Source organism: Pipra filicauda, unplaced genomic scaffold, assembly GCF_003945595.2.
Source record: "Pipra filicauda isolate LSUMZ 115617 unplaced genomic scaffold, ASM394559v2 scaffold9_size5747161_pilon, whole genome shotgun sequence".
NCBI classification, from domain to species: domain Eukaryota; kingdom Metazoa; phylum Chordata; class Aves; order Passeriformes; family Pipridae; genus Pipra; species Pipra filicauda.
The window spans coordinates 2,450,275-2,468,910 of record NW_024105198.1 but is presented as its reverse complement, the minus strand read 5'-3'; the positions used below and the strand labels follow the sequence as shown (position 1 = coordinate 2,468,910).

Here is an 18,636-nt window from a genome sequence, read left to right as displayed (position 1 = left end):
CGCCCGGGGCCTGACAAAGCGCCACTCGGGGTGTGGGTGAGGCCATAAAGCAGGGCCGGAGGGGAAGGTGTTGGGACTTGCTGCTGGAGCTCCTGCCTGCACACAAACAGCCGGTTCAGAAATCCCTCCTCCCCTTCGGTAATGGAAAACTGACATTTCTTTTGGCATCCCTGAAGAAAGCAAGGTCGGGAGGTTCCCGGTGCTTTGCACGCTCCAGTGATGGGTGATGGGTTTCTTAGCAGTGAGTTGACTTTTGGGGGGTTTACACCTTGTGCTTCTGTGGTGCTGGGCATATTTCATCCCTCTCAGGTGTTCTTGTGCTTTTCTCTTTTTTCCTTGACTCTAAAAGTTGAAAGAGGCCTTGGGTGGCTCCTCCTTTTGAGTGGTGACCTCGCGGCATAAAGTTGTCTGACTTTGTGCTCTCCCTGATGAGTGATATATGTGAGCATCTGGGAACAAGGGGGGGATCATTAGTGTTCCTGAATTTCTCTAGGATCCCTTCCCAGCACTGGTGAAATGTTCCCCCTTAATCCCAACCCTGTGTGTGGAGCTGCCATGTGGAGACAGAGCAAAGCACTTAGAGGAAAGTGGGAAATGGGCTATTTTGGGAATCTGGCATATTCTGGTCTTGCCAAGCGTTTCTGAATTAGTCCAGTGGATGCATCTGTTGAGTTTGCCTCCGATCCAGAGCAATGTGTTCTCCTCCTGCCTCTCTGGGCATGGTTTAATTATTTAAATTTAAAAATACAACCGTAAGCTGGAGGTGAGGGTGCTGTCGGGGCAGTGGGAGCTGCCACCAAAATACCATCATCTAAATGGTGGTGTCATTCCAAAATAATCCATTTATTTGTTTTATTGGTAATTTCTATTCTTTGCTACTTCTAGAAGCTCCATTACAAGAGGCTGGTTCCTCACACTGCTGTGCTCACTCCACGTTCCATCTCATCCCTGTGTTTCCCCAGGCTAATAATGAAAATCAAGTTGTTTTCTCTGCTTGAAAAGCAAAGGAAGGTCAGAACTGAGTCTGATGTGATCCAGACCAAGCACCTCCCTCTCCTTTGGGGTGGTGGGTGTCTGATCTCTGGGAATTAAAACCACCAGAAGCATTTCTCACTGTAGACCTCGAGCTCTCTCCCCAGGATTCCCAGTGTCCTTGTCTCCACGTGGCAGCCTCAGTCATTGCTTTTTCTCTTGCAGTGTTACAAATTTCTGCTGTCCTGGATTTTATTTGTGGGTTTTTCAGGCTTAGCAGGTAATGGTTATAAATGGAAATTTGAGTGTGCCACGTGGTTTCTGGCTGCAGTAAATTCATTCCCCGCGGGCTCGGGGACGTATCCCATGTGTTTTCTCCAGTGCAAATGGTTGTTTAAAACATCCATCTGCTTTATCTGCTGTTGTGTTTACAGTTGCCCTTTGTAGTTCCCGGCAGCATCTCCTCTCTGCTGCTTTTGTTTATTTAAGGTTATGGTAAAATATCCCCCTCATTTGGGGCTGTGTGGGAGCCTTTCCCAGCCTGGCTGATCCCAGGGGTCAGAGGAATAAATCATGACACCAGGATCACCCTGAGAGCCCTGGGGGGGTTCTGGCAGTGGTGGTTCGAGCTGGTCCCTGATGCTGCCACTCCTTAGAAATGGGGTTTTAGCCAGATCCTTCCCTTGACCTTCCAGAGCCCTGCAGGCAGTGGGGCTGATCATTATCAAAAAAATAAAGGGTTTAATCCACTCAATTTGTAGCAAAAGCTGACCAGTGGAATAGTCTTTGTTTGGATATTGAATTGTGTGATGTCCTGGTTGTCTGTCCGAGATGATTTAGGAAACCAGTTTCAGCTTTAGAAGAAAAAAAAAAAAATTAAGAATACAACAAACAAACCCAAACCAAACTGTCTGAAAAATCCTATGAGGATATATTTGATACTTTTTCCTGGCAAAAGCTAAACATTTTCCATCCTTCTTCAGTTTCAAGCCTTCTGAAGGTTTATAGGTCCTTCTTCAGCACGTGGTGCTGTCTCTCCGTGTCCATGTCCATGCTGGAGCCACAGGGTGCACACGAGGGGCTGCCCCAGGCACCCCCAGGGCTACACAGGCTTCAGAGTTATCCTCAGGTTTTGTGTCCCCATCACGGGCAAAATATGACCCGGGGTGACATTTGGAGAAGTTGCAAAATTCTGTCTGTAAACAGTGTTTTATTTTTTTTCTAACACCAAGCCCCGAGCGATGTCACTGCTGGTCTCGCACGGAAAAGCAGGAAAATACTCCCTGGCTGCAGGAGGGGGTTGTTTTCCTAATTTTCCTTCACTACAGCAGTGCTTCCTGTTACTGGTGAGTGTGTGGAGTGCCTGGATGAGACCCCCATGTGCCATGTGAGGTGTGTGTTGGAGTTCCAGTTGGGACACTGGAGATGGACTTTGGGCAAGGGCCTGGAGGGACAGGATGAGGGGGAACAGCTTCCCAGTGCCAGAGGGCAGGGTTAGATGGGATATTGGGAAGGAATTGTTGGCTGGGAGGGCGGTGAGGCCCTGGCACAGGTTGCCCAGAGAAGCTGTGGCTGCCCCATCCCTGGAAGTGTCCAAGGCCAGGTTGGAGCAACCTGGGCTAGTGGAAGGTGTCCCTGCCCATGGCAGGGGTGGATCTGGGTGGGCTTTAAGGTCCCTTCCAACTCAAACCATTCTGGGATTCTGTGGTGACAAGTTCCCTGCCCTCTGCTGCTGGAATTGTCTCTATTCCAGTGCCAAAAGTGGGGTCAAAAGCTGCTGGGCAACTCCAGTAGCCCCGCCAGCTTAATCCTCATTTTAAGAACTGTGCAGAAATTTTTTTCCTGACTCTTTTTTTTTAACCTTCCAGTTCTTTTAGTCTGCCAGCGCCTCGGTTTGTCCATACATCGGAGAAGCAGCTGCTGCAGAGGCACGAGCATTATCCACCAGCTTAAAATACTACTTAAATACTTAAACTCCTCTCAACAAACAAGTCAAACTGTACAAAAGCTTTTTTCTTTGGGCGTCAGAAAGTAAGAACATGTGATGAGGGAGCTTGAGCGGGCGCTGCTCTCGCACCAGAGCTGACACAGCCCGACGTGAGGCAGCTGTGCAGCAGCTGGGCTGGCTCTGGGGATGGAAACATCTGGCTGGTCCGACGGCCCCGGCCTGCGCCGTGGGAGCTGCTGTGCCGGCTGCTCCTCTGCAGCCTCTGCTGCCGTTTGAAGACGAGCGAGAGTCGGGCTCAGCACTTCAAAGCCCGGAGCAGAAAGGCTTGGCCTGCACAAGCTGCCACCTCTGCCTCCTGTGCTGGTGCTGCAGTGGCTCTCGGTGCTGTGGTTGAGGTTGGTTTGCTGAAAGCATCACGGGGTTCCTTTGCTCAGCCCCACGACCCCTTCGCCGGTGCTGTGCCGCTGCGGGTCCTGCTCGCGGGCCGTGGGGTTTGGGGCCGGTTTGTGTGCGCTAAAAGCAGTGCTGCTGCCATGTGGAGACGGAGCAGGGAATGTTGTTCTCATTAGGAATCCGTCTGGTCCTTGCAGCAGCAAGTGGAGCTGGGTTTGGCAGCCCCAAAGCTCAGCCTAGAGACGGCTGGGGAAGTGCACGTTGCTGGTGTTCGGGACCGACTGTGTGAGATAGTGGCTTGTGGAAAATTCACATTCCTGAATTCCTCCCAGCTCTTTTCCCATAGTTTCCGTTTCTACAGCACATCCTGGCGTTTCTCGTGCAGCTCATCCCTCAAAGCTCAGTTTTCTGCTGTTCCACTGCAGGCAGAGTGGTGGGTTAGGAGGTCCCTGGGTTGAGCAGCACGATGCGCGTGGTTGGTCCCATGGCACCTCACCGGGCACTGCCCCTGCAGAGCCATCAGGGGTCCCATGGGCCTCCTCTGGCCCCCTCAGCTGCCCAGATAACCTAGAGCACGTTCAGAAGGGTGAGGAGATGGCACAGCTGGCAGGTGGGGCCAGGCTGCCATAGGCTTTGCTTCTGAGAGGATCCACGGGTGAAGTGCTGTGGGTGTTGTTTCCCCTCGTGCCAGTGGTTTGGTGTGTGCCAGGGCTGTAAGAGCTGCTCCTGAACCCAGAGGGTTACCCTGGAGGCAGGGTAAGCCCAGCCAGGAGGGGATTAACAGCAGCAGAATTTGGGTTATTTTTACAATGAGGTGGTAAAACACTGGCACAGGTTGCCCAGAGAAGCTGTGGCTGCCCCACTCCTGGAAATGTCCAAGGCCACATTGGATGGGGCTTGGAGCAACCTGGGCTAGTGGGAGGTGTCCCTGCCCATGGCAGGGGTTGGATCTGGATGAGCTTGAAGGTCCCTTCCAACCCAACCCATTCCATGATTTTGTAATTCCAGTTTTTGGCGAGCACTACATTTATCTGGTGGCAGCTTCTCCGGTGCCAAGTGCTGAGCAGCCCCTTGGTGCTTCCTGGATCCGGGGCTCAGGGGGACATTCCCTTGTGCCCCCATTCCCATGCTGTGTCCCATTTGCTTCCAAGGAGCCCCTGTGGGATCCGGAGAGGGGCAGTTCCCGCACAGAAGGACCATCCCTGGCACACCAGGGCACCACACCCGGCCCTGCCCTGCAGGGACTTGTTCCCGTCGCTGGGCCCCGAAACGAAACAGGCGCTCGCGGGGCTGTTAATCCCGTCTGCGTGAGCTCGTGGCTGCTTGACGTTAATTGCGGTGGACCTGATTAATTAAGCAACAAAGCATAATTTATTTGAGCAGATTACCTGTACAGAATTAACCAGGCAGCCGCCGTCTCCCACCGCAATTCCGTGAGTTCCTGCAGGAATGGGAACCACCGTTAAAACCTTCACCCTCCAAGTGGATGCCTGGGTAATAATCTGATTATTTCCCGGTTGCTGTGGTGGGCTGTTTGTCCTTGTACTGGATGTATTATTTCATGGATGTTACATTCACAGCAGACTTGTTTTCATTTTAATGGCAATACAGTTTGATTTGGCTACTTGATTCCTCCCTCCTGTTTCCTCCCCTTCCGTTTTTCTCCTTCCAATAAAATGTCATAAAAATTAATCATAGCTGAAGGCCAAATTTAACATCCAGATTGAGAAAACAGGATTTTAAAGCCCTTGTGCTGGAAGGAAAAACACACTTGGACAGGAAGTCTTGGGTTTGTTATGGAGCAAGGAAAAATGTTTATAAAACTTTTTATCATAGAATCAGGGAATCACAGGGTGGTTTGAATTGGAATGGGCTTGAAAGATCATCCAGTTCCACCCTCTTGCCATGGGCAGGGACATCTTCCACTAGACCAGGGTGCTCCAAGCCCTGCCCAACCTGGCCTTGGACACCTCCTTGAACACCTTATCTGTCTAAACAGCAAAAAGGTTTCAAAATTCTGAAGATTTCCCACAAAAAGGGTAGGAGTGGCTGCCTGACAGCAAGGACAGAATGAAGTTCATGAATTCCAACGTCTGACAGATGTTGTCCTGTAACTTTCTCCCATAGAGATCATCTCAGTGGTGAATCCAAACTAGTTCTTTGCTGCAACTGGTCCCACCTCCAGCAGTGGGTTTGTGTAGAACGTAGATAAAAGGATAAATACCAGAGAACTGAAAAATGGCAACAGAGCACTGAAGGTCTTTGCTGGAGCAGCACCTAATTTGGGGAATTTTTTTAAAGGGGGTCGTGGCCTTGAGGGGGATTGTGCTGTTGACCTCATGCTGTCCTGGATGTACTGGAGAAGATCCAGGTCATGGACAGCAATAGCAAAGGTGCAGATGGAGAAAGCAGAAGGAAAAAATATGGTTGATATTGAGTCTCTGAAGGTTGGGTTCCCCCAAAGCAAGTGTGTGCTGTGCTTTATAAGAGTATCCATATTTGGATAATATAAATACTAAAATAAGGAAAGAATTGCTGTTGGTATGCAGGAGGAGAAACCATGACCTCCATATGGAGGGGGACACAGCCCAGCTGGCTGAAAATGGGCCTGAAAAGGACTACAAGGGCTAATTAAAATGTGAAAAACTGTGAATTCCTACTAATAGACAGCAGATCCTGCCTGGCACTGGTTCACAGCTATATTTGATTTCCTTAGGAGACAAAAGGAACTGATTTAAGTTCCTTACCTTGCGCTGACATTGATACTTTTCAGTGCTTTAACCAGCGTGTTCCCAGCGAGGGGCTCTGTTCCCGCAGCTCTGCTGTGCTGGACCCGGACTCTGCAGCAGGAATCTCTTACTCCTGCTACCAGTAAAAAATTTACTGCAGGTGTCTTCATATGCAGTGTTAAACTCAGCTCTGACCTTGTTCTCCTCACATCTGGCTTGTGTTTCAGCTCTCCCTCCAGTGCCAACAGGTGGAAGGAGTGGGGAGCCTCGGCCGTGGCTCGGAGTGGCTGCACTGCTGAGGTCGGGTCCATCCCAGGGGCATTGTGTCTCCATCCAGTGTCCCTGTGGGAGCCACCAGCCAGAGGCAGCTCCAGGGAGAGGTGTCTTGAGACAACTGTTTGGACAGACATCCTTGTAAACCAAATCACTGTCTTCCAGGCTTGAGGTGGTGCTGGTTTGGTGCCAGATTTAGCTGTTTAGGTGCCCCTGCTATGTCAGTGGAAGTTGTGGTGTGCGTGGAACCAGGGATTTGGACTGTGCACCTGGTTCCATTTTATACTGAAACAGATTTTCTAGGGAGATTTATGACGGCAACTATTTTTCTCAGGGTTCCATAAGTTATTCTCCCTGTGGTGTAGGAATTCCAGAACCTTCCTTCTCCAGAGTTATACCCTTCCCTTCTCCCATGAAGAGCAAATCCACCTGCCTGCTGCTTCTGCCCTGGCAGGGTTTACCTGCTTTTGCTCCAGGTTCCCTGAGTCGATAGAACGTAAAAACCAAGTGGTGTGTTCAGTTGGATCAGCGGTGGGAATATAAATGTTTGGTGTGTTGCTTTTTGAACGAAGCTAAGTTTTAGATGGGGAAGGTTTAGGTTAGAGGAAAGGAGGAAATTCCTTTTTGGAACTGGAGTTGCAGTACATGAGGTGAGCACTGCTGGTGTAGATCTACTTAAAGGTCTGTGACGTGTGTGACAAGGAGGAAGGGAGAGGGAAGGTTCTGGGAAGGGTTTGGTTCTGAAGGGAAGTTTACAAGATGTGTTTCACCCTCCAATGACAGTGAATTCCCCATGTTCGTCCCGTTGGAATGAGGGGACTGATAGCTGCCGGTTGGATTTAGTGTTCTGTGCTGCAAAATACTGTGGCTTTCCTGGGCAATGAAGTTAAAACACCAATAAAAGCTTAGGAAAATAGGCTCCCTCCTCTTTCATTGCTCTCCAGGGGTTGTTACCTCAGTCCCTAGAAGACCTGGAGTGTGACTCCCTGGTCTTCTCCAAACGAGGATTGTGCAGTCCTTGTGCAGGGGCTTTTCAGCCCAGGGACTTTTCAGCCCAGGGACAGAGCTGCTCAGCAGGCTGAGAGCACCTTGAACTCTCTTCTTAGGGGTGCTGGTGGCATGTTAAGGACTGTAGGTGTGCCAGGATGGGAGTTCCTGCCTGCTGGTGGGAGCTGGTGCAGTGCTCCTGGTCCATGGCATTCCTGGTCCACCTCCACCTATGAGGAGGTGAACCATCTACCAGGGTCATTTCTGTTTTCTAGTGACCAAATACTCACTTGGCTCCTTGGTTGTCACGTGTGAAGTTCCTCGTGTGTATTGGGACAGAGGTGGCTCTGCTGCTACAGCTCCCACACAGAGCCGTAGGTCAACCCCTCCTCCCACCCAGACTTCCCACCTTAGCATCACTGGTGCTTCTGTTCTCTGGATTATTGGATAGCTTTGGGTAGAAAAAGCTTTTGGAGGTCCCCGTTGGGTCTGAAAGCCTCGGAGAGGATCCTCGTGTGCAGGTGGGAGCGAGGGGGAGCTGTGGTGGGTTCACACTGACTCCAAGCTGATGGTTTGTGCCCCTGGGACCTCGGGCTTCAGGGTGAGCAGCTGGACAGAGCAGGGGTGTGCCTGGTGTTGAGAGTGGAGGTGAGAGAGGTGAAGCAATAGGGATCAGAATAGTTGCAGGCGTCTTGACATCGAGGATCATATTTGGGCTCCCTGCAGAAAAAAGCTGGTGGAGGGGTTTGTTACAGAGTGTAACCTGCCCCAGACCCGTGGAAAGGGTGCACACAGCCAGGCTGGGAACACCGGCTTTGAGGAAGGCAGGTGGGGGAGTGGAGAATGAATAATAATCTCTGCTCTCTCCATCACACCCCATGCTCCTTTCCCCCGTGTTATTTATCATGTTCCACAAGTTCTGCACTCAGGGCTGTGGCTTGTCCTGCAGACAAGACATGGTGTCAAAGTTTTGCCATGTTGAAATGGGAATTGTTTACTCTTTCACTGCTTGCATTTTTATGAGGAGCAGGGAACGATGACAAAAGCAAGACTTAAAATATGTTGAATGGGGTTTCTTTTCATAAAAGCAAAGCTGCTCCCTGAGCTTCTTTCTAGTCTGCTTGGAAATAAATTATCTACTTGATTTTTTTATTTTTTTTTTTTTTTTTGCACCACGTGTTACCAGAGGCGAATTTCTGGAGGACAATGGGGCTGATATTCAAGTAGCTGCTGCTCTGAACCACAACCTCTGACGGCTGAACTTCAGAGTGCCAGAAAAACAACAGTATTGCTTGCAAAGAACGCAGCTGCAGAGCCTGGCCTGGCTGCCAGGCTCCTCACACTAATGATCTCCCCAACTGCAAACGAAGAGGGAATTTGACTTTAACAATATCCCCAAACAATCGTGCAAGGGGATGATTTCATGCTTTTTTTTCCTCGGGTGCTTTAAGACACTGAGCTGTAGCAGAGTGTGGGTTTCTTGATGAGATCTAAAGCTGGCTGGACTTGTTTTCTCAGGAGGAATTGGAAGCTGTTGGATGCAGAGGATCTTAGGAGGTTTTATTAGTGATGAAGATGTTCTGAAAGACTTTCCCAGAACACACTTTTCAACAAGAAGGGCTTGTGCATCTGCAGGTTTGAGTGTTTGTCCCAGTTCTGCAGGAAGGTGACACTTGTTCTTCCTACGAACTTGGCTTTGCCTAGGGAAAAAATCCACCTTTTGTGCATAATTGCATAGGTTGGGTTATATTTTTCCACTTTGCTTGTTTCCAAGCCGTTTGACTGTTGGAAATACATTTCCTTGGCGTCCCGTGGTTCTTTGAGAGGCTTTTGACCAGGACTTGCAGTGATAGGACAAAGAGGAGTGGCTTTGAGCTTAAGGGGGGTAGATTTAGATGGGATATTGTGAAGAAATTCTTCCCTGTGAGGGTAGGGAGACCCTGGCACAGGTTGCCCAGAGAAGCTGTGGCTGCCCCATCCCTGGAAGTGTCCAAGGCCAGGTTGGATGGGGCTTGGAGCAACCTGGGCTAGTGGAAGGTGTCCCTGCCCATGGCACGGGGTGGGACTGGGTGTTCATCAAGGTCCCTCCCCACCCAAACCATTCTATGACCCTGTGATTCATTCCTGTAAAGTGTTTCTGAGGAATGTGCATTATTTAAGGCATTTGTAGAGTGATGCACTAAAATATGGAAATTTGAGAGTAACTGCAGCACTCAGGCCTTGGTTTTCTTACTGCTCGTGGTTTGTGTGTCCAGTCATAACTCTGAGGTACATTTGGGGCTCACAGACTGAAGAAAGCTTCCTATTTTATGGTAACTTAAAGAAACATGGGGGGGTTATATAAATAATTTTTTATTCCTTCTTGTGTAGATTGTGGGATGTCCATCCTTACAAATGAGTTTCTGAGTGACCACAGGCTCCAATATTTTGGGAGTTCCCACAGTGCTCCCTTGACATCCATCCCAGGACAGCTTTGTCCCACGTTTCCAGCACAGGTTCTGCAGGGAAAATCAGCTCTGTTCTATGTATGCCTTTGTTTGTCTTTGTTTTGGTGAGAGAGACCAAGGTAGAACCAATTCCCCCGGTGAGGCTTGCCTGTGCTATTGTTTCACAGGTTATTTTGAGGTCTGGCTTCCCCCTGGGATTTTTCCTCTCTTGGTTTTTTGACCTTTTTGCATCCTATAGTGATTCTCTTGATTAGAATGACTGAGTTGTAATGGCTTTACACGGTGTTTCTAAAATTAAAGTTCACGGTGTTTCTAAAATTAAAGGTAATTTAAGGGCTTTGATTTGGGGGAGGAGGGAAATGGGGGTGGTTCAGACTTCTCTGTCGCTGGGGCAGAGCCATGCAGGGAAAATACCTGCTCCCAAGAGAGAAGTTGTGTGTGCTGGGCTCCTCAAAAATACTCTGGCTCTGGAAGTGCAGAGTCTGAGAGAATCAGTTCTCTGTGACTTTGAGGATGAGGAGTTTCAGTAAAATCATGGATGAGGTAATAATTCCTTTTAGACCTTCCAGGAGGGATGGTGCCACAGCCAGGGTGCCCCATGATCCACAGGGTGATGCAGAGGTTTGGGTGGGAAGGGACCTTAAAGCCCATCCAGTGCCACCCCCTGCCATGGGCAGGGACACCTTCCACTAGCCCAGGTTGCTCCAAGCCCCGTCCAACCTGGCCTTGGACACTTGCAAGGATGGGGCAGCCACAGCTTCTCTGGGCAACCTGTGCCAGGGCCTCCCCACCCTCCCAGGGAAGGATTTCTTCCCAATATATTATTAATATCCCGGGGGTGATGAATGGAAAAATCCTCACTGCCCTTCCGAGCGGTGCCGGCTGCGCTCCCAGCCGGACACAGACAGGCCCTTCATGGCTGTGCCAGCAGCCCCAGTGTCCCCCCACCTCCCACAGCTGCAGCCCCTGAACAAGGGAGCCCTTGAGTCATGGGAGAGAGACTTGACCTTCCTCAGTGCGGGAGCTCGGGGCTGAATGGGGCATTCCTGGGGTGGCTGCAAGGGCTTCCTTACCCTTTGCCCTGTCCCTGGTGCCCACAGTGATCCTGAGCACTCCCTCCCTCCCTGCCTGGACCTCTGAACCCTTCTGAGCCAGGCACTGGAGGTTAAATGCCATTGTTTGCATAATTAAAAGCCCTGTGGAAGTATTCCCTCAGGCTGAGCGTGGAGCACTGGTGTGTCACTTCTTCAGGGAAACAGGGGTTTGTACCAGTTGTCTCAAAACAGCAGCTCGTGTGGTCACAATAAAAAATGCAGGCTTTATTGTTTTATTTCCTAAGTAAAAGGTGTGTTTCAGTCATTCACCCCTCACTGTCATTTATCTTTCTGACTCATTCTTATTAGAAACACAGAGTTTAGTGGGCAGATTACTTTTAGCCAATATTTAGTGTTTTTCTGAGTGATGAGTGACATCAGAATAAAACCTGGGTGAGAGCAGAGCAGCGGAGTGGAGGTTGTTCAGCCTGGAGGAACAGCCTGTTCCTGGGAGAAACCTGTTTGCTTTGACACCACTGGGGTTGTACCATTACAAAATCTGCTCAGGACGAAAAGTGTCAGCTTTGGGCATTGTACTGGGAGCAGCTCGTGTGTCACTTGGCCAGATCCACAGGGTTTGGGGGCAGGAGGCTGCACATCCCAACGGGCTGGTTCTCCACTGCTTCCTTTTCAGTGCCTCTATTTCATCGTGTTTGGTAAAGCTCCAGTAAGGCATCCAAGGAATAACAGCATTTCACTGACATCTTAACCCAAATTATAATGCAATTTGTCCCTTCCATTAGTTCTGCAATGTTTCAACTTGAGTTAAATAAGTGGTTTAAAGAAAAATTCACTTTTTTGCTCATCCCTTGCTCTGCTGTGTCGCGGAAGGTGCTGGTGGTGCTCACAGGAGCCTCCTGCTCCAGTGCTCTGTGCCCGGGGCAGCCCAGTGGGGTGTGGAAGGTTTGGGAAGGTGGGCACAGGGAGCTGTGCCCCTTGTACTCACCAGTTACCCCTTGCTGTAAAAGAGACCCTTCGGTTCTCCATCCAACCCTGCGATTGTCCTTCCTTAGGCAGGTAAATTTTTCTCATCGTTGCTTTTTTGGGGATGTTTGAAAGTCTGATGGTGCACGTGGTGAGGCATTTGGGAGCTGATCCCAGGTCATCCCGCAGTGTTCCGGGGCCCTTTCAGCCACAAGGGCTGAATCATTGCAATGACAGAAAAGCAGGAATTTTGCAGGCAGTGCAGACCTGCCTGCACATGGACAGAGTGAAACAGAAACACCCTGGGAACCCGAGGAACGCTCTCAGTGTTTCTTTGTGGGAAACCAAAGGGTTTCCAAACATATCCCGTCGGTGGGTCTGCACTGGAGCTTGTTGGAGTAAAGCAAGATGCAGGTGTGAAATCTGAATGAAGCAGGACTGGGATGCTGAGGTTGGAAGGAGAGGTGTGTGCCTGGGAAATCACTTGGGAATGGCCTGGAGAGGGGAGGTGAGAGCCCCGGGGCTTGTCAAAGCAAAGAGGCCTTCCGTGATTATTCCCATTGATAGGGACTTTTATGGGCTGTAGCTTAAGGAGCTGCTCTCTTATCCAGCCATTCACAGGAGGTGTTTATTCTCCTCTGCTCTTTCAAAGGTGCTTTTGATGCCACAGGTTTTGTTCTCAGAACAATAACTTGCTTGATAACCTTTGGGGCTGCTTTTTGAAGCCTCTTGGTTCTTGTCTTGGGCTGTGTTTGGGTTTTCTGTGCTTTTATAGCTTAAATAACTGTGATTGGGTTTATTCAGCATCAAGAAAACCCCATCCTAGTGGGAGCAGCCCTGGCTGCTGGTGGATGCAGTAACACACAGAAGGTGTTTGGTCCCCCATAAATCTTTGAATTCCTTATTTTATGAAGTGGGAATAGCTGGGGAAAATGCCACTGGTGATGAGCTGCCATGCCCGGGGGTAGCTGGGAGACTGGTTTCTTAGCCCAAATTACAATTTCTGGGTTGGGATGTTGATTTAAAGCCTGTGAAAGAGTTTTAAAGGCACCGGCAATTTTTTCCTGAATAAGAGGTCACTACATAAAAGTTTTGCCTCTTGGAAAAGCTTGTGTTATAAATGTCGTTGCTCTAGGTTTAAAGTGTTAATTTATGTGGCATATTGGGTTGGATTTAAAGGTCCCTGAAGACCTTTGAATCTCAGTAGCTAATAAGGCTTGCAGAAGAGAACTTCAGAGAGGAAAAACTTACTGGCAGTGAGTAATGCTGGTGAAGGAGCTCCAGGATTGAGCCAGTTTTGCAGAGAATAATTAGAAATGATCATGTCGGCCTTTAGTGTGTTTCATTATTTCCAGTATAGATCTCCTTGTGTCCCTGTCCTGCAGCCCCCCCATTTGTCAGGGAAGGATTCTCCCTGCTGAAACCCCTCAGGTTGAGTTTCCCCAAGTCTTACACTGCTTCCAAGGGGACACAGCTGCTTGGGATGAGCTGAGCATGCCTGAGCAGCCACCTCACATCTCCCTTGGCTCTCCCACTCTATCCCTGATGGAATGGGTTTGGTGTTCAGACTCCAGTCTCTCTTCTCAGCTAAACCAGCCCTTCAAAAATGCTTGGACTTGTCCTTTCTCTTCCAGCTGGCCTTGCTGAACTTCTTTCACCCCGAGGAAAAGCTGCACGTTGGAGAAGAAGGGAGACGTGTCCGCCGGAATAAAAGGAGTAAAGGCAGCGAAGGGCCCGACGGTGAGTCCTGCTCAGCTTCTCTCTGATTCTGGTTCCCTTCCAGATGAGGAATTCCAGGAGTTCTGATTTCTGCAACTGTAGGTCAGGTGATTTGGTGTGAATTAATGCTGCTTAGGAATTTCATCCTTGACTCCTCTGACAGCGAGCTCTGTGCTTGTTTTAGGCAGTAATTTGTACTTTTATGCCTTTATTTGTTGTTCTGCACACCTGTCTCTGCTCGAAGTCATCAAGGAGCTATTCATAATCCAACAAACAGCTGGGAACATCTGGATCATGAAATGGTAACTGCTCTAAGGGGGTTTTGCAATGCAGTGGAGTCTCAGGTGGGTTGAAAGCCCGTGTGAAGGGAAGTCAGAGTTGGATTAGAAGAGTGGAAAGGTACCTGATTTCAGTGTGAGGGATTTAATTTCCCGTCCTGTATTTTTGTGATTGTTGTAACCCTAAGACATGAGCATTTCCTCCTGGAAGAGCTCCCATGGTTGCCAACTGCAGGAAAGCACAGGTGCCCTTTTATATGGAGAGGAGAAAGGACTGGATGCCAGGGACAGTGGGGAAGGGAATGCTGCAGCAGTGGTCTGTGTGTGGCTGGGTGCCTGCTAAGCCCGAGGCCTGACTATGTTATAATCCTCTTGGCTGTCGTTAGTTTTCCTGTCCAGCTCCATGAGTTTCCCATCTCCCCTGAAACCTTTGCGATTTCACAGTGGAAAAGCATTTCCCTGTGGCTCTGCTCCAAGAAAAAGCTTGGTGAAACTCCCTGGATTCCTCTTCCCCGGAACGCTGACAAGTATGATGCATTTGGTACAGACTCCCTGAGTGATTCCAGCTCCGTGTGGTCCATCATCTCCGGGGCTGGTGGCGCTCTGGTGCTCACATGGCTCAGGCAGGATCCGGGTCCTTTTCCAGCGGCTCCTTGAAATCTGTCCCAGTGTCTTCACCAGCCGCTTGTGTCGGTAGCAAGTTCCCACTGGATGCGAGCGGTGCCAATGGAGCGCTGCCGGCAGATGTTGGGAGGGATCAGCCTCGTCCCTCAGGCTGCCTCTGCACTGCCAGATGTGCAGAGAGACGCTGCAGGGGAGAGGGAGATGCTGAAAGTCGGTGTCTAACGAGGGCTTTGCTCATCATCCTTGTGCTTGGTTGGAAATGTGTCGTCCTCTTATGACTGGCATTCCTTTCCCAGATTTCCTTTACGTTCTCTGCATGCTCAGAGTTGAGTCACTCCAGAAATGCAGGGCACTTCCACCACTTATCCAGTCCAGGGAAGGGAAGGGAGCTGGGAAGGGGCTGGAGCAGCAGGAGTGGCTGAGGGAGCTGGGGGGGCTCAACCTGGAGAAAAGGAGGCTCAGGAGGGACCTTCTGGCTCTGCAACCCCCTGACAGGAGGGGGGAGCCGGGGGGGGGTCGGACTCTGCTCCCAGGGAACAAGGGACAGGAGGAGAGGGAACAGCCTCAGGCTGTGCAGGGGAGGGTCAGGTTGGAGATCAGGAGGAATTTCCTCATGGCAAGGGCTGTCAGGCATTGGCAGGGGCTGCCCAGGGAGGTGGAGGAGTCCCCACCCCTGGAGGTGTCCAAGGAAGGACTGGACATGGCACTCAGTGCTCTGGGCTGGGGGACAAGGTGGGCATCGGGCACAGGGTGGATTTGGTGATCTTGGAAGGCTTTTCCAACCTCAGTGATTCTGGGATTCTTATCTGTATCTTTTTGTAAATTAGGGATTTTGACCCCATAGCTGCTAGACATGGGAAAACTGCCAGAGGGACAGGTCGTGTTCCTCGTGGCTTTGGCGACTGGTTGCCTCGTGTTTGTCCCTGGTGGTTTTATTGGGTAGAGCTGCACTTAACAAGTGAGAGCTGTCAGGGCAGGGAGTGACCTTGCAACAACCGTGAAATCAATAAACAAGCAGAGCCTGTCCTTGGGGAACTTGTGCTGTTTGTTTTAGACCTATGTGAAGGAATCTTGGTGTTGGAGCAGGGCAATGAATCATTACACTAATAAATAAAGTCATGTCACGGCACTGATAACACCGTTTTCTCCGTGAGTTTTGCAAAGGGAAAGTCGATCAAATCTTTGATCTCTAAAGAGCCTCCAGAAGATAAAAGTGGATGAACTATAAATTCCCAGAAGGAAGGAGATGTGCTTTCCACTTGAGGCCTCGCTAATATTTATCTGGAATTAATTTTATGAACTTTCAAGTCCTTTCACACGTGCAGTGAAAGACCAAAGTGATCCAAGCTTGTAAGCCATGGTTGGAGAGAGGCTGCTCCATCCCCTTCCCAGCTCTTCCAGTCCTGCTCATCTTGGTACCCACAACAGGCTGCCTTTGATGATTTATGAACATCAGAAATAACCTGGTTTCTCCCCTAAAAGCTTTTTCTGTAGGAGAATTTGCTTTCAAGTCTTCTGCTGTGAAAAAGGAGGGTTTGGGACAGGGCAGAGCTGGTTCCATATGGGCAGAGGAAAGTGATGGCTGTGCCCAGAGCACAGAGCCACAGGGATGGAACGTGGGAGGCCACGAGCAGCAAAGCTGCTTTGGTGCCTCTTTGTTAAAAAAACCAAGAAAAATTGTGTGAGACAGTGCAAAGCCATCGGTTGGATCCTGTCACTCCCAAACATGACTCCAGTATTCCAGGGGCTCCTCCTTCAAGGACTCTGGTTTCAGCCCTCTGACCCGCCTGACATGTTTTATGATGGTGTTTGCTTCATTTTGGTTTGTGTCCCCCCCACACGGTGCCCTGGAGCCAGTTAGAGCAGCCGGGGTCGTGTCCTGGCCGAGGTGCCGGCCTGGCTCCCACCCCACTGTCCATCTGTCTGTCCAGCCTTGGGACACTGTGGGGCATCGCTGGGGGCTGATGCCTGTCCCAGTCCTGGGATCATCATCTTTAAGCCACTTTCCTGTCCGTGGCATCAAACCCAACATTTGCTCAGCTTTAAAAACTGCCACGAGTTTTTCCTACTCCTCAAGGACCAGGATTATCCCTTTTACTCTCTCTATTTTTACTGTGTTTTTTCTCCTCTGCGTTGCCAACTCCACCTGTCACATAATTCCCTTTAGTTCCCTAAAACCTGACTCTCTCCAACGCCTCTCCTTCATTTTCCCCTCTCCCCCTCCTTCCCTTTTGCCCTGGTGTATTTATGCTGCTGTGGAACCGCTGTTGCTCCCAGATGAACAAATCATTCCGGAGCTGCTAATTAGCAACAGTTGTGCTAAAAGGAACCATCAAGAATGTTAAATTAGTCCACTTTTAAATAAACTGGGTATGAAATGTTAGATCTCAATTCCCAGAGCATCAGTAAAAATGCTGCTGGCTCTTTGCTAACAAAGCCAAAATCTGGGAGTAGCACGGTTGTAACTACAGAGACAATTCCGTGCTCTTGAGGTTATAAATAATGACAGAGCATTTACAAAGCAGATGTCAATAGGACTCTTTAAAAAACATTGTTTTAAACAAAAAAAATAGTTTCTTTTTCTCCTACTTTCATCTCTGTTCCCAGTTAGATCCCTGCCAGGCTGCTTTCCTGGTTTCTGGGTTTTTTGCTTTTTGGGTTTGGAGTTGTTGGTTGGTTGGTTTTTTTTTCCCCCTTCCTAGATTTTTTCGTACTGAGCTTGGTGAGAAACATGAGGGATTGTTATCCAGGCTTTGATTCGGAGCAGGGCAGCTGGGAAGAGGCTGAGCAGATGGCTGTCCTTAAGCTGACAACAATTTGGTTCCTACTACTTTGGCAGTTCTTCCTGCTGAGGAAAGTCCTGGAGGAGAACTCGAGGGCTTCAGTGCTGCCAAAAGCTTTTGGTTGAAAGGAAAAATAAATTCTGGGGGAGAAGAAGCTCCTCCCAATCCCTGCTTCTACCTGGAGCTTTGAAAGTGAGGCACCACCTACCTGGGTCCAGTGTTTCACCCTCTTAGGAGTCACTTGGTGGTTTTAGGGCGGGTTTAGGATGGTTTTAGGATGATCTTTGGGTGGTCTTGGGATGCTTTTGGATAGCAGGTAGCTGATGCCAGAGCCTTGCTTTTTAGGGTGGTTTTAGGGTGATTTTAGGATGGTTTAAGGGTGGTTTTAGGTTAATTTTTGTATGTTTTTTGGGTGGTTTAGCAGGTAGCTGATGCCAGCCTGGCTTTTAGGATGGCTTTTGGATGGTTTAGCAGGTAGTTGATTCCTGAGCCTGGCTGGAGGTGCCTGGCTCCTGCTGGACTGCCCCAATCCTGCAGGTGCCATGTCCCAGCCATCCCCCTTCCCAACCTGGCAGCGCCCACCATGCAATGGGACTTTTTTTTTCCCCTTATTTTTTTGATATCCAGATCACAATAGCGACTTTTCCTGCCGGCTTCCTCTCCTGTGGAAAGGGCAGGTTCGTCCCTCTGCCTCCAGAACAATCGGTGCCTTTGTGTTGGCCCCGTGCAATTCCCAGAGCCCCGGCATTCCCAGAAACGCAGATGGATGCAGGGCGATAGAGCCTCATTGTGCTGCGAAACCATGGTGATGAGCACGCAGTAAATACAGAACATTTCCTGGATCCTGGAGCGCGGGAGACGCTCCCAAAAGGAAGGCTCACCACGGAGTGCTCGCTCTGACTGATCTCCCCCAGAACTTCCCTGTGATTTCCCCCTGAGCGGGAGAAAGGGGGGAATTCTGATGATGTCTGAGTCCTTGGGGACGATCTTCATCCCTTTCCTGGGACGTTGCTGTCAGTATTTGTTACTACTGTGATAAAATTAAGGCTGCAGTTTATTTACAGAGCCTTATCCACGTGTTATTCCCAGGCTTATGATAACAGGGATTTGTATAAGGTCTTGTACCTTAAATCCCAGAGCGATGTTTAGGTGCTGGTTCCAGCTCTGTGACAGCACTTGCACAAATTCCCAGGGAAGCTGTGGCTGCCCCATCCCTGGAAGTGTGCAAGGCCACGTTGGACAGGGCTTGGAGGAACCTGGTGTAGTGGAAGGTGTCCCTGCCCCTGGCAGAGGGTGGAACTGGATGATTTTTAAGGTCTCTTCCCACCCAAACCATTCCATGATTCTGTGAACTGCTGGAGTCCAGAATTCCTCACTGACCTCTGCTATGTTGCTGTCCCAGTTGGATGTTAAATATAAAAAGCAATTAACTTGCTGGGAGAGGTACAAGTCCAATTGCATGGTG

General features: G+C 49.8%; 1 protein-coding gene across 4 annotated transcripts in view; it reads left to right on the top strand.

The window, feature by feature from the left end:
• Positions 1–18,636, top strand: part of EDA (ectodysplasin A) — a 65,486-nt gene that overhangs the window by 25,482 nt on the left and 21,368 nt on the right. For all 4 annotated transcript variants that reach the window (XM_027726064.2, XM_027726055.2, XM_027726044.2 and 1 more), the window contains exon 2: positions 13,402–13,507. In XM_027726064.2, the coding sequence (XP_027581865.1) occupies positions 13,402–13,507 (106 nt within the window). The remainder of the gene's footprint in view (positions 1–13,401; positions 13,508–18,636) is intronic.